The 15145-nt window shown below is 37.5% G+C and overlaps 1 protein-coding gene across 12 annotated transcripts in view; it reads right to left on the bottom strand.

Annotated features, from left to right (window-relative positions):
• RALGAPA1 (Ral GTPase activating protein catalytic subunit alpha 1) overlaps window positions 1–15145 on the bottom strand; it is a 135488-nt gene that overhangs the window by 61908 nt on the left and 58435 nt on the right. For 10 of the 12 annotated variants that reach the window (XM_069783967.1, XM_069783962.1, XM_069783964.1 and 7 more), the window contains 8 exons: window positions 13787–13939; window positions 12066–12259; window positions 11842–11940; window positions 11574–11729; window positions 9963–10091; window positions 8889–9014; window positions 7571–7629; window positions 3857–3965 (listed from right to left, as the gene is read on the bottom strand). In XM_069783967.1, coding sequence (XP_069640068.1) covers window positions 3857–3965; window positions 7571–7629; window positions 8889–9014; window positions 9963–10091; window positions 11574–11729; window positions 11842–11940; window positions 12066–12259; window positions 13787–13939 — 1025 coding nt within the window. The remainder of the gene's footprint in view (window positions 1–3856; window positions 3966–7570; window positions 7630–8888; window positions 9015–9962; window positions 10092–11573; window positions 11730–11841; window positions 11941–12065; window positions 12260–13786; window positions 13940–15145) is intronic. The other 2 variants (XM_069783966.1, XM_069783973.1) reach the window with 1 other exon arrangement.

Below are 15145 nucleotides of genomic sequence, written 5' to 3'. Positions count from 1 at the left end.
TTGCTAACATTTCTAGTCAATGTTATTTACTCAATTGTACTTATCAGTTAAGTTGGACTAGGACTATAGCTCCCTATTGATTCATTTCTCCTGAAAATAAGAAAATAATCCATTCTGGGAGTTCAAATCTCCGACTACTTGGAAGCCAGGAGATTGCTTAGGTAACAAATTAGAGCTCATTTGTTTCTCCCATTATATATTTATGAACTTTTCATTTCATGATTAAACTCGATTGTGAATGTATGCCACTGCTCAGAACAGGAGAAAAGCCAACATGCTCTGGACACTTTTGCAAACACAAAGCAAAGTAGAAATATAAAGATCTTTGTCTTTTCATTCAAGAAGTAATTTATGTTTAATATAAATGAGATACAAATAATTGGTTTAATAAATACGTCAAAGAAAAGTAAGAGAAATCAGAGTGAATGTCAGGATTAAAAATAGTTCAAACTTTGATAGGTTGCAGAAGTAAGATAAAAACAACATAATTTACCTAATACCAAACCTCTGCAGGAACTCGATAAAATGCACTATTTAAGGGATATTAAAAAGCAAGGGGAAAACCCTGGAAGAGAGTATTGGTGAAGCTGCAAAGGATGAATGTGATTTTGCAAAACAGGAAATTGCAATTTAGAGTCTAATACTAAAAGCCCTGCAGCTACCCATTTTAGACAGACCCAAATCCTGCTTCACAGGATGTGATTCGCTAAGATGCTTTTCAGATTCCCACTGCTGAAAAGAAAAGTTAGTCCCCAACATCTGACATAAGCCATGTATAATAGGTGTACACCCTGATTTTTATCAGCATGTATATACAGAAAGACTAGACTATTCATTGAATTTTCATGTAAACAAAGAGCATGTAGAAAGGTTCTGAAAATAAATTGGGAAATATTTTAAAAGTTGAAGATATTGTTCATAAATATGCAAGTTTGCATAATGCTAGAAAATAATATGCTTTTTAATAATATTCTAATCATTGCATAAGATATGAACAAATATGAAAAAGATCTGAAAAAAGTAGGAAAACAAAAACACTCATCAAGGAAAAAAAAAAGCCAAAAAAGTGCAGCTTTTTAACAGAGATGATGAAAGGAATATACTGTTGATATACTACCACCAGTACAAAATCTTGTGACCAGAGTTCAAAACCAGTGAGACTAGTTTCAGAATAGTGAAAACTGTCATTCACAAAAGGAAAGGCAGACAAATGTCAGCAAATCTCTTCTATTCAGAAGCATCTTATAAGCATTGCACCACAATGAACTAGCTGTATCTGAGCAAGTTGCATTTCCAGGTGAGAATCACTGTGCATACTAGCTATGTTTAACAGATTCAATTAAAACAGCAAATACCAAAACAGTAAATCATCCTAGATTTCAAGAATCTAGTATAAAGTAGTTATACAGAATTGTATGGCAACTATCAGAGACTGTAAAGTTTTATCTTACAAATTAGTTTCAGAACCATTGTATTGAGTGTAGGTGGGAAGGTTTTGGTAGCAGGGGGCTGCAGGTGTGGCCTCTGCGGGAAGGGACCAGGGACCCACTGCTGTTCTTCCTATGTTCTCCCCACTCCTGCTGGGGGTGGGTGAGCGAGCATTTGGCTGCTAGCCAGGCCCAACCCACAACGCCCATTAAAATGGAAAAGTTAAATCTTTCTGAAAAATTGTAAAATTACCCAGTGTTGCAGCATGCTTCATAAAAAACGGGAAATACATTTAATGATAGCCACAAAACCAGGTGCTCTTTACTCCTCACCAAAATTAGAGGTCTCATTATTCTCTTTCAACAGGTAGTTTATTCACATAAACTTTGATGCCAACTCTTGACCTGTCTTTGGATGTAGATTTTGTCTAAGAGGTACTGGCCTGAATGACATGTCCTGGAATGAGCAGAGAAAAGCACTTTGCCACAGGAAATCAAACAGCCTCCAGTGCTTCCATGCATGCGGCATAAGTACTCTACATCTCTATCTAAATATCTGACCAGAGCTGAGAAGCAATACTGCATAATGCAATGGCTCTCAAACTCAGAAGAGAACAGGCACAGAATGTAATGAGGACATGGGGATAATGGGATCTGGTTGGTGGAGGGAAGAAGAGGGCAGATGAGCAAGAAGTACGAGAAGTTTTGGGAAACTTCTGCTTGTCCTTTGCATTTATCACCTTCCCACTTTCTTCCCTGTCCCCCTCTTACACTAGATGCTCTGCTCAGTCTGGTAGCCAAAGCGTACAAGGCAGCAATTTGGCTTGGGACAGGCTTTTTGCATATGATGGCAGATGGCTCACAAAACTAGGATCCCTTCCAGTTACCTCTCTACCCTGGCCTTTCCCTTTTGCAATGTGTCAGGAGAATGCACCACGGAGGCTTTAAGAGTACTATTAATCAGAGGCGGGGAACCCAGGATGCCAATTAGTGAGGAATGTGACTTCCCTCGGCATCCTTGTCTAGTCTAGACAGGAGACACAAATGCTGGAGAAGGAAAGACTCTGATGTTTCTGTACTCCAGTGTCTTTGTATGGATCTGTACTGGCTGTACATGGCAAGGTTTTGTAATGGAGAGGCTACAGGGGGGCCCCTGTGAGAAGAGGTTAGGGGCTGCCCCATGCCAGACACAGGAGGTTCCAGCCAGCTCTGCAACAGACCCACCAAGGAATGCAGCTGAGCCCATGTGCCAAGTGTGTGGTGCCTTCATGAGAACATATTTAAGAAAGGGCAAAAATGCCACACAGGCAGTGAAGGGGGGGAGAGGAGGAAGGAACAATAAACAGCTGGGAAACATGAAAGCCAAAGAAGGAGGACGGGGAGAAGGTCCTCCAGGTGCTGGAGCAGAGATCCCCCTGCAGCCTTGGAAAAGACCATGCTGGAGGAGATATCCACACTGCAGCTGTGAAATACCCCACACTGCAGCACTGGATATTTCCTGAAGGAACTGCAGTCCACAGACAGCCCACACTGGAGCAGGCTTATCCTGAAGGACTGCAGCTAGTGGGAGGACCCATACTGGAACAGGGAGGAAGGAGTGGCAGACAGGAACTGTTACGGACTGACCATAACTCCCCATTCCCCATCCCCTGTGCACTACTTGGGAGAGGGCAGGAGGAGACAGCAGAGCTGGGAACAAAGGAGTGAAGTTGAGCCTGGGAAAAGGGGAGGGCAGGGAAAGGTGGCATTTTAAATTTTTACTTTCTCATTGCCCAAATTATCTTAATTAAAATTAAATTAAATTTCCCCAAGTCAAATCTGTTTTGCCCATGATGGTAGCTGGTAAGCATTCTCCCTGTCTTCATCTTGACCCACAAGATTTTTCATCCTGTTTTCTCCCCTTGTCTTGTTGAGAAGGGCGAGTGAGTAAGTGGCTGGGTGGGAGTTTGGCCCTTACACAAGGTTAATCCACCACAGGCTCCTAGATCTAATTACAGTCAGATGCGGAATATCCTGCTGGAAGCTTGGGTCCAGGATGTGGGAAGGGGTATAGCCGGACAAAGTTGGGCAAAGCCAGTAGTGGTTTTGCTGGAACCTGAATTGCAAGGATTATTTATGAAAGTTGGGATGATGGACAAACTATTATGCTTCAAAGGGTGGAGGTTAGAGTGAAGTGGCTAATGACATATATTAGGATAGTGATCCACTATCTTATTTCCCAGCACATCATTTCCTCCAAACTTAAAGAAGGGTAAAGATGTCTTTTGACAAGAGTTCAGAGATCCACCAATTAAACTGAATTCAGTCTTTTGTAAGGATTGAAAATGAGGCCGTGAAATGAGGATGCTAAAATGTGACCATGACTTTGAAAAGGTAAAGTATCTTTACATGTAAAGGCAATATACTTTGTAAAAGTGTTAGTCTCTCACCTTTAAAGAAACACAAATCACATTCAATGCTTCCTTGATCTGAGGATGATGTGATTCATGAACTAGCTCCTCACAGATCCAAATACCAAGGCTGCAAAGAGCAACACATCTGCAAAACAATGTTGGAGGATAAGTTCTTGAGAAACATGCTACAAGAATGTGCAATTTTTATGATTCATGGTATGTCTTGCTAAAATCTAATAAATGTTTTTAATATTTCAAAAAGAACTACACAAAAACCTTTATAATGCTGTAACATTTAAAAATGAGAAAGAAATCCCAAGTACCCTGATGAAGGCATAGGAAAGGACAGAGGAAGCACCCTTCTGAGCAACTGAAAAATCCAAAAGACATCAAGAACTCCTGACAAAGTAAAAATTGTGGTGTGAGGTTCCTCCTCCCTAAGTGAGATTTTGCTTATATTTGTTTAGAGCTTCTGGGACACAGAGACAAGAGAGGGGAATGTTATTCATTCATAGATATTTACCTTTTTTTAGATTGACAATAAACAAGGATGAATAGAGGAGGGTAGATGAATGCTAGAGACAGTGTATATGTTGTGATTAAATACTTCAAATTTTGTTGTTTCTTAATTTAAAATCAGGAAATAGAAAAGTGTAAAGGTAAAGAGTATTTAGATAGATGCATTCAAATCAGCAGAGATGGATGAAATTTGTTCAGAAATGTTAAGGAGCTAGCTTAAGCAATCACTGAATCATTAGTAATTATCTTCAAGAACACAGGCTGCAAATATATTGGAAACAACTTCAGAATTCAAAAATCCTCTGGATAAAATTGGTGAGCAGTCCAAAATCGACAAGATGAAAGCTGCTCATGGGAACTGCAAAGCATTACATCTGGGAAGGAAAAATCATATGCTAGAATAAAAACAGAAACAGAAGTGGCTATGAAGCCTGTGCTGTAGAAAAAGGATTTTAAGGCTACACAGAATCATGAAACTGCTAACAAGTAGCAAAAATTCTACATGATAGTGTAAATAAGATGTCAAACCACCCTGTTTTGTGCATTGTTGTTGAAATCTCAATTGCAAGACTGCCTTCATTACATCCTGATTAATACAATTTAAGAATAAAGACAAGCTTGAGAGAGTTTAGAAAAAAAAACAACAAAAATAATGTACATGCTTTGGGAAATATTACATATGGAGGAAAAGTTGAAGGGTCTACTGGGTCAAGATCACAACTGAGGAAGGAAATCATAAGAAATCTTCTGATGTGCAGTAAGTCATTGAAGAGTTTAGTTTCCAGCAGAAAAGATTTCTCCTATATACTGGTCATAAAAACAAGCTGACTGAAAAAATAAGATAAGTATTGGAACAGTCTAAGATTTTTGTAACTTTCTTCTTGGAGAAAATTTTCAGGACTGTTTAAGCAATCTACTGCCAGGAATGTTTTAGACATACTCCAGCCTTGGAGGAGGGGGAGCTTACAGAAGTGCTCCTGGTCCCTTCCCAATCTACACTTCTGTTATTTCCACAGTATGCGTTTCAATCCTTTTTGAACAAAAGAAAGAAAGAACATGGCATGGATTTAACAATGAACACAGTTTGTGTAAGCTGACTCAGAAAATAAACCTTTAGTATATAGAAGAGTAGACAGCTCTAAGTCCATGTTACAATTTTAAGTTTTCTTCATGCTATTGAGATCCATTCCACACCTGATGACCTACTGATGTGAAAACTATTCATGAGTTTGTGAGGTTTCTACTAAAAACACTGGTTTCACTATCATTATTCAGAGTAGTCTCTGAAAAACTGTAGTTATGTGGCTACAATGTTGTTAGCAAAGAATCACAGCCTTAACAGAACAAGCAGGAGAAGAGAACACAGAGTTCATTAACCTATCACTTCTTTTTCAGACTGAAAGCAGGAAGAGAGGAATTTGATTAATACAGTTATTAATCTGTATAGATGGAGGTCTGAGAGTAGAACGTATTTCAGATAACTGACTTCTGTGAAGCTCAGCTGGGTCAAGTATGTAACAAAACGCAAAACATCGAGCCTCTGTGGAAGAGATAAGGAATACAGATTTATAGCTTGGATAATAATAACAGCACTCAGACTTGCTGGAGATATAAAGCTATGTACCTAAGTTCCAAGAAATCTAAGTTTTTTCTTAGGAAACTGCAAAGACAAATAAGCCTCTATCAGTGGCTGAGCTGACATGGCAAAACCACAATGCCCATCCTGAATATGACCTCTGATAGTATCCAGGTGAACTCCATACTGCTGTGAAGCAGATGGTATCAGAGAGGTTATTCCCAAAAGAGACAGTGGATAAACTACCGCCGAGGAGTGAGGCAGTCAGGCTTCAGGAGCTGTGGAAACATCATTATCCCCACAACGAAGATGTACCCATCTCTCTCCCAGAAGGAGGAGAGGGACACAGGCAACCCAAAGAGACATTGGGAATGTATTCCTTTTTAATCTTCATTTAATGTTATTACACACAGTGGTCCAACTTTGTATTTTGGGGGCAGCATAACTCAGCTTTCTGAAAGGCTGGGCATGCACATGTGCCTGTGCTCCTACATACAAAACCTCACAGCCAGACAGGATATGGAGACATGCAGGATGTTCCCTTCCTCTTCCCAGCCACACTGTCAGAACTGAAGATGCTAATACTGTGTTCTTCAGTGCCACAGGATCAGTAATAATGTTCTGAACCAAGCGAATTTAAATCACCTTTTTCAAAAGCAAAGTGGAGAATGTTGTGCTTTTTGGAACTCAGTTTCATAAAAGAACATAAAAATGAAATTAAAATTATCTCAGAACACTCCTTCCTTCCCCTGTGTTGAGAGAGATTATCAGCTCAAGTGAAGAACAGGTAAGTGGGGTGATGAAAACTGCTCTTTGTTTTCCAGCAAAACATTTTAAGGTTCATTGAACCTATCTTTCCAATAACATTTTTCAGGCACTTGGTTCTAGTATCTTGCATTTGTTAAGTAACATTTATTAGCTGAGCGTGTACAGACAAGGCACAAAAGTGTGCTCTTCCTTGGTAGGCATTACAGATTCTTATTCCAGCCCCATACACAAGACTTTATAACTGAAAGCCTCAGGGGACAGGGAAGGAGGAAAAAAATCCTAAGCAAATTAAGAAACAGAAAAGAAAACTGCTAACTATCTTCTTCTTTGAAGTTCTCTATTTGATGAAGATGCCTAAGTTTAAGCATTAGAGCAATCATTCCCAGTTTAATGCTTCACTCAGTATCTTCTGCTTCTTTTCCATACCATAAAGAAAGGCTCATGTAGCTTGGATTATTTCTGTTTTTCTAATTAAATCATGTGGTCTAATAAAAATAACCATACCTCCCTTGTAAGTGATCTTGTCCTTAAATCAAACTCAAAAATGCCTCTCTAGTACAGAAAATCCCTGAGCCTAACACCAGGGTACGCCAGGAGAGCATACAGCATATATTCTTACCCATATTAACACGCTCTTCTGTCAACCACTATCAGAGAAAGGATACTGGGCTAGACCAACATTTGGTCTGACAAAAAACGTCTGTTCTGTTATTATCTTTATTTACAAACAATTTCACATTCACATGGTAGACCACAGTTTTGATAGTGGTAAAGAAAACCATGAACAAAACACATACAAACTTTTACTTTAACCTCTTCAATATATCCAACTCAAAACAGTATAATAAAGAAAAGAATCTTCATTTAGAAGCTCTTTGATGACCTACCGTGCAGGACCAGATGGCTCCTCTCTTGCTGAACTTAACACAGTTTTAATTATGAGTTCCTAAAACAAAGAGGAAAATATTCACTGGTTTACCAATAACTCCATGACATGAAGTGTGTAGAAAATTAGGATTTTTTTTTATAGTACACACAGGTATGTTGCTTAGCTGAGTCTCTAGGTTTGCAGTCAGATGAACTGTTTGCTTACCACTGCTCCAAGCTTCTAGTCTGCCCCAGATGCTCATTATTGTGCTACCCCAAGAATATACCACAGATTACTGTCCTAATGTTGGCTGATTAACCATTTATCCAATTCTTGCCAATACATTTCCATAAAATATCAAGGCTAGGGGAAAAAAGAAAAAAAAAAAGCATCCCTGAAGCTAGCTTCTGTGAATAGCCCTGAAGGGTATTACGGAAAGTATCTATTACCTTGAGGTTTAAACAAGCCATTTTTTCCCTTCCCAAACTATATTGATTTAAAAAGTCTTTGGAAATAGTTGCAGAACAAGTGACTACAGTGCCTTAAGAAGGATGTCAAGAAGAATTCTGACTCAAATGCAGTGAAATGCCCTAAAGCTGTAGGTTGCTCTCAACAAAGCTCAAGTAAACAGCCATTTATGCAATAAAAATGAGAAAGAAGGAATTCGAAATCAGTCCCCAAAAGGAAGCAAGGTGTAAAGCAGTTTCCAAGCCATCATCTCTCTCTCAATTGAAACAGTTTGAAAACTTGTGGGGAGCCTTTCTTAGACATAGTAATCACACCTGACACGCATACAGCAATTAATCACACAAACTGAGCTCTGCCCAGTTTCAGTATACTGGCACACTACCCAACTCTGTGTTACGATAGAGAGGGTAAAGGTCTCCATTAATCTTTGCTCTTTGTCTAAAAAGAACATACTGATGTACAGAGGTTTTGTAAAGCTCCTAGGAAAACAGGCAGATTTCACCAGTTGTGAATTCCCAATAAATTAAATAATCTATCTTGAACCTCTCAATCTTCTCCTTCTCAGCTGATTAAATCTGTGAGACTGCAAAGAGCCATAATGAGAGTAGGCTTGAAAAGGTGAGATAACACATCATTTTCTTTTACAAACATATGAAAATACTTTATTATTGTTAACAGCAATTATAAAGTATGTTTAACAAGGTAAAGTTTGACAAGATTTTATGGGATCTTAAGCCTTAAAATCTATTTTAAATGATTTCTGAAAAATTTTAGACTCTTAAAATTTTAGTTAATATTTCCTAGAATAACATCATATTAAACATATACTTGGTAGCTGAATACCATCCAAATATTCTTAAAATTCCTACCTTAACATCCGTAAACTGAGACACAGCAATGTCAGGAATGTTTGGGTGAAGAGCTGGTAGTTCATGATATAAATTGGGAAAACAGACTAGGGATCCTAAAAGAACTTGTGCTTCAACTCTTGGTGCCTAAAAGAAAAAAACGGTGAAGAGAAATATATATTCTTACTGATGTTTCTAGCTGCCTATAAAGAGAACAATGGCTGAATGTCTACACAGCTATTTCCCTTCTCCTTCTGTAAATTTTGTAGAGAAAAAAAACACGACCACAGCCCCAGGGATTGCTACTCATGCACACCCCAGACTCCCATTTTCCAAGATGGTCAAAAGGAAGTACAGGAGTTGTTAGGACTACAGACAAATGACTGAGCTGCTAACTAGGCTCAGGTCTTCGGTTCACCTAGTTGAACAGGATGTAGAAAACTATGTGAGGCATTGCTGGACACTACAGCTAACAGTGTAAGAAGCTGACAGAGGTTTCAGATAGTACCTTGAGCGAAGCTGGATTTCATAGTTGGTTAAAGGGGGAATGATGTGAGAAACAGTCAAAACTTACAGACAATTGGAGGGGAGTATTGAGCTTTGAGAAAGTACAGTCATGCAAGGCCAACAGCACCTAGGTAATCATATCGGTATTACTATATAAGGCTGAAGTTGCCTGGGTAACAGTATCAGAAATACATCCAAAATAGTGCAAACAGTAGCAGATTTGAGTTCTCAAACCTGATCAAAGTCATTGCATAGCAGAGATACGGAGGAATAAATATACTTTTAAAATGAAGGTACAGTCAAAATGGACATTTATTTTAAAGTGCAGATAAATGGCAGTCACAATTCTGAGAACTCTGAAGTAAAACAAGATTCTCTGCTTCAACAGCAATTTTTGCATTCTTCACATATTTTCTGTAGAGGACTTGCACGAGTAGTGTTCTAGAATAAACCACTCACAACATCTGTACTTGCTAACAATTACATTGACTACTGGGGACAAGTTAACACCTTAGTCAAGGAAAAATACTGCTCAGTTTTCTCTCAAACCCCTTGCACATAAATGAGAATGAACTGATGAATACTTACATTGAGGAAAGAAGATGCAGCCACTCTTCCTGCTGCTACAATGAAATCCATAATAAGCATGGTGGCACCAGGCAAACCAAGTGAAAAGAACTGAGGAGAGCAGTGCTTGATGATTGTATTGACAATATCCTTACAGGAGGAAAAGGGAAAAAAGGAAAAGAAGAGTATCAACAAGATGACCAATGAATGAAAAAAAGGCAGGTGTTTACCAAAGGTAGAAAGTAAAAAAGCAAGAAAGCAAATTCATTGTGGCAATTAAGACACTCATTACTGAGCGAAGAGCAGCATAAAAAGATAAATTCCTTAAGTATACTCATATTAATAGAAGTAAACTGTGGTATACTTTATAGATCAATTTACCCTTAGACACTATTGTATGAGGTTGGTACCAGGTCACATCTTATAATCATCTACATTTCACTTTTAAGAGTTCTATAAATGATTAACCATTCATTTAAATATGTATAGAAGAGATATAGTGACAATATGAGCTATTATACCTTAACAACACACTTAAATCCTCTCCAACAAGAATCACCTGACTATAACTTTAAAAAAAGGTGTTAGCCTCATATATATTCATATGGAATCAAAATATAAAGAAAGAATTATAATCAAGTGGTTTATAAAATTTCTGGTATATAGTTATTCAACACAGCATACTGCATTCTTGTAGACTTAGGCAGTTTTCTAAATTAATGTAACATGATGCAATTTCTTCAAAAGTATTGGAAAAAGTATAAAATGTTTTAACTATTAAAAAACATCCCAAGTTCACAGATAGGCAAAAAAATAACCCTTTTCCTCCTTTGAATAATTCTCCAATAATAGCAATAGCCAACTAAATGGCTGTGTTATAGGAAGATTTGCAATCCAACAAGAAAAGCATTGTAAACTGGTTGTTAGAGGACAAAAACTGTCCATCTGTCCTATGCATAGCCATCTGTGAAATAATTCTGGACTAGTTCTATTTTGCCCAGTTAATGAAAACAGGATTGTTTGAACCTTTGATCTCTCCGTGCCTCTAACTGCTCCTCAAAAAAGTTCACAAATCCAACTTTTTCACACTTCTGATGGAAGCCTTTAAAAAGGGTGTTTAAGCCATACAATAGTTTCAGACTTGCTCATATTAAAACCTATGAAAAAGATCTAGTCCCACTGATTATAGATATACTCAGTATGTCTCAGTTTGCTAGTCCCTATACTTGCTGTAGAAATAAACTACTTCAATGTAGTGAGCACAATTTACTTTCCCTCTAGCTAAACTGCTGCATCCGGGAACAAGTAAGAACAGTAGACCTTAGAGAGATCTGCTTCCTTCTCTTTCTTTTCTTGCATGCTTCAATCTGTAACATACAATCAGTAGAAAAATGAAAGAGTACCTTTTCTGCCCTGGTATTTGCTTGAAATGGACTACAAAAAAAGCACTTCTGATTACAACCAAGAACATGAGGGCCATTTATCAAAGTTTAGAAAAAGTATCAATCACATAACTATTTTCAAAGACAAAGTTAAATTAGTCATCTGAAAATCCATTCAGTATTTTTGATAAAACAATTTTATTTTTAGTTATACTATTTATATTAACCTGAATTTCATAATTAAACTTACTTGATCAACATGAAGAAGTCCACAGTGCATTATATTGTAGAAATGAGTTAAAAAATCCCTGTTTGGAGAAACATCTTGTCTTCGCTTCATTGTCTTACAAATGAGTTTATAAGCATGTAGCTTTCCTTGTTTGTATTTATCAGTCAGCATTGTTGCCTACGGTTTTAGAATGATATTTATTATTCATAAATTAAAAAATTACATTAAACACTATTCTACACCTACATGAGCTTTTATGTCTGTTTCACTGCTCAGTGCTCAAATTTACCTTGAACAGCCATGGTGTTAGGATTCTCAGTGGTGGAATTAAAACTGGTGGAGATGGTGAAGTTAGGTTATCTGTTGAAATACCAAGATTGTCTCTTATCTGCAATTATTAAAAACAAACCAAAAAGGTAAACATTTAAAGGAAATATATTAAGGTGGTGTTTTTTTCCTTCTGAAAATCCTGCCCTATCAGGTCAGGTTGGAGAAGAGGTTCAGTTCTTTTACCTTGGCCAGATTCTGCCACAGTTCACACAGGTAATCAAAAACCTGGGCATGAATCTCTGGATCCATGATGCTGTTGACATCTCCCAAAATTCCTAGCATTCGCCTCCACATCACAGTAGCAACATCTGCATGCCATCCTGTAAGTGTTCCCCCAGCCATCACGCTGCAACATTCTGAGGGGAATTCACTAGTTTCTGTAATGGAAGAAAAAAGTATAGTGAGACCTACCTCTCCAGAAAAAGAAAAGTTCTGATCTAACTATTACATACATAGTTTTCTTAAAACCAAAAGGAAAAAAAAGATCAGGCTTTCAGAGAAAGATATTTCTTACCCAGTCAGCCACCTCAATGCTGGACATGTTTAACTATATGTCTATTATCAAACTCTGTAGAGGAAGAATTGTCCTGTTTCTTATATTCTTTCCATAAATAACATTTAAGGTCACTACTGGAGCCCTAATAAGGATCTGATGGACCTAGTAAGGCCCCTCTTTTTGTAAGTGCTGTCTTACACTCGTTGGAGTCAATGTATCTCCAGAAGTCCACTTGCCTGCTTTCCAGTAAAATTACATTTCAACTTTACATTTTTCCCAACAAAACAGAAAGACTATTTTCCTTAGAATCTACTAGGAATGTATTTCATTGCAAACCGAAGAGAAAGGTGAGAATAAGCTTGTCTCAGGCTACTGTTCTTTAAGCAGTAAATTTGTATGAGTGGAGAGGCAACATTCAGTAACCTGGCACCACAGTCTAACTCTCACCTAGCTCTCTCTACACATCAGTGTTATACGAATGAACATTCTTTTTTAGGTGGAAGGTGATTAATCCAGTTTGTCCATACAAAGAAAACTTCAACAGATTATGATGGCTACGGTCTACTTGGCTTTCACTTACCTAGCTAAACAGCCACACTAAACTAGCTAATGAGCCACAGTTTTAAAGCAGTAGGCATCCAGAATCTCCTTTCTGCCCCCTCTCAAAACACCTCAGCACCAGAATTTGCTGACATCTTCTGAAAATCTTGCAGCTCCCACAGGCATACAAAATCAAAATTAAATCTGAATTCAGCCTAATCATATAGCCTCTTCTTTTGAAGATCTGGACCACTGTGGTAGAGACACTAATGGTTTCTAGGTTGTAGAGTTCAAAGTACAAAGCAAAATGATTATCTTTCTGTCTATCAGTAGGCCACTTAAAGGAAAAGAGTCTCAAATATACATCACACACTCTTCTGTTTCCATGAGACCAAATAAGGGAGAAATGGGAACTTATTATTTACAAAGTGAATGTATCCTAGAATTCAATAGCTAAGATAGCTGAAGTAATTATAAATTTGTTTAAATATGAAAAGGAAAAGAATCAAACTTCCAAGGACAAATTATAACATTACTTTAAAATTACATCTTATTATTTGTACATCAATGATAAAACAGTCCATGGCAGGGCCACATACTAGATTAAGCTGCCATGACTCTAAGCATCAAAAAGAACAATTATAAATGTGTGGAGTATTAATCCACTGCTAGCAGTTCCAATGAAACGCAAGATAAAATGCAAATGTTTTTTGTTTGCTTTTAAATCACCATAATGAAATATTTTTAAAAGTGCAGATGAAATAGCCTTGTACAGGATTGTCTACAACTAATGTGACGCTAGCTACTTCACTATATGGCATTGGAAAGAAAGAAAGAAGTAGTTTATATTTTCTATTCCAGATATTGCCTAGGTCATCTGGCGTCTGTAAAACAGAGTGGTGGAGCTTCTCATCCAGCTGCAGATCCTTCTGCTCAATATGATCTGCATGAAGAGTGGCAGGAGAGGGTGTCTGTGATCGGGATCCAAGAGCAGATTGGATTGGAGAAGCACTTTCAGACCCTGCAAATGCAATTTTTAACAGTTACCTTAAAAGCCTTTTCTATTTTCTTGAGCTACTGAAATGTTGTCTAAACACAGCATTAAAAGAAAACTGAACTACTTCTATATATCAAATCTGGGCAAAAAAAGATATAAAAACTGTAAGTGCATGTCCCTGTGAATGGTGCTCTGAAAGAAAACTAATTACATGCAGGAAAGCTGAGTGATGAACATCAAAATCAGATAGGTAAATGGATTAACAGAACTCTATTTTAGGTCCAAATAATTTTAAAGGTGTTTGTTCTGCAGCACTTTCAGTGTTCTGAACCAGTCAAATTTCTCTCCACATTCCCTCACCTAAATTTCTCTCCAGCAAAGCATTTAAGCAGAAATTTTCCTGGAACAAGTGCTCTTCAAGGTTTATGGATGCATACATGTTTATTTATAAATAAAAGCCCAAACCAGTAATGGACAATTTTTTATGTTTATCTGCCAATTGAGCTGCGAAAATCCATACGGAGGGAAAGTTCTGTAAAGTTAGAGGAATGTTATTTCCTCTAAGACAGGAAAATACAAGTGTTTGAATGTCAGTGCTGCAAAGGCATTTTTTCCATGACCACCACTGAGCAGCATCCTCTCCAGGCAACTATTTGTTCTCCTCTACTAAGAGATCTGTGGAGAGGGAGCAGGTACTTGTACTTTTCTTCTGCACTACCTTAGTTCCACTTCCTGAATTTGCCTAATGATCATTATAAAAAGCTGAGTTTGGTCAGAACAGTCAGATGGCAGAAAAAAAGAAAACAGATATTCGCTACATACTTCCCTACACATCAGCACATGTTACAATGGAAGAATTCAAATCTATTAATTTTAACTCTTAGATAAATGTAACTGGGACCCAAAAATATTATAATGATATGTGAAGTTCAGTATTGGAGATAAACTGAACTTTAGGGACAGCAATGAAAAGCTGAGTCTTTTAAAATAATAATTTTCTCAAATTATTGGCTGCAAAGTGTTCTTTCTTGTAAAGCAACAAATTTAAATAACTTGACAGAAAATGTCAGTGTTATCAGAACAGAAATTGTGGTAAACAAACTTAATCACATTGTTAAACTGCAAAGGTCCCTATCTCATTTAAATGGCAAAGCCAATGAAGCTTTTACCATCAATTTAAATCAACACCTCTGTGCAGGAGAGATGGACACTACTGCCTCACACACAGAC

This window comes from Haliaeetus albicilla, chromosome 5 (assembly GCF_947461875.1).
Source record: "Haliaeetus albicilla chromosome 5, bHalAlb1.1, whole genome shotgun sequence".
NCBI lineage: Eukaryota > Metazoa > Chordata > Aves > Accipitriformes > Accipitridae > Haliaeetus > Haliaeetus albicilla.
Note: the sequence above shows the minus strand (reverse complement) of the source record. Positions and strands in the feature narration are given on the sequence as shown.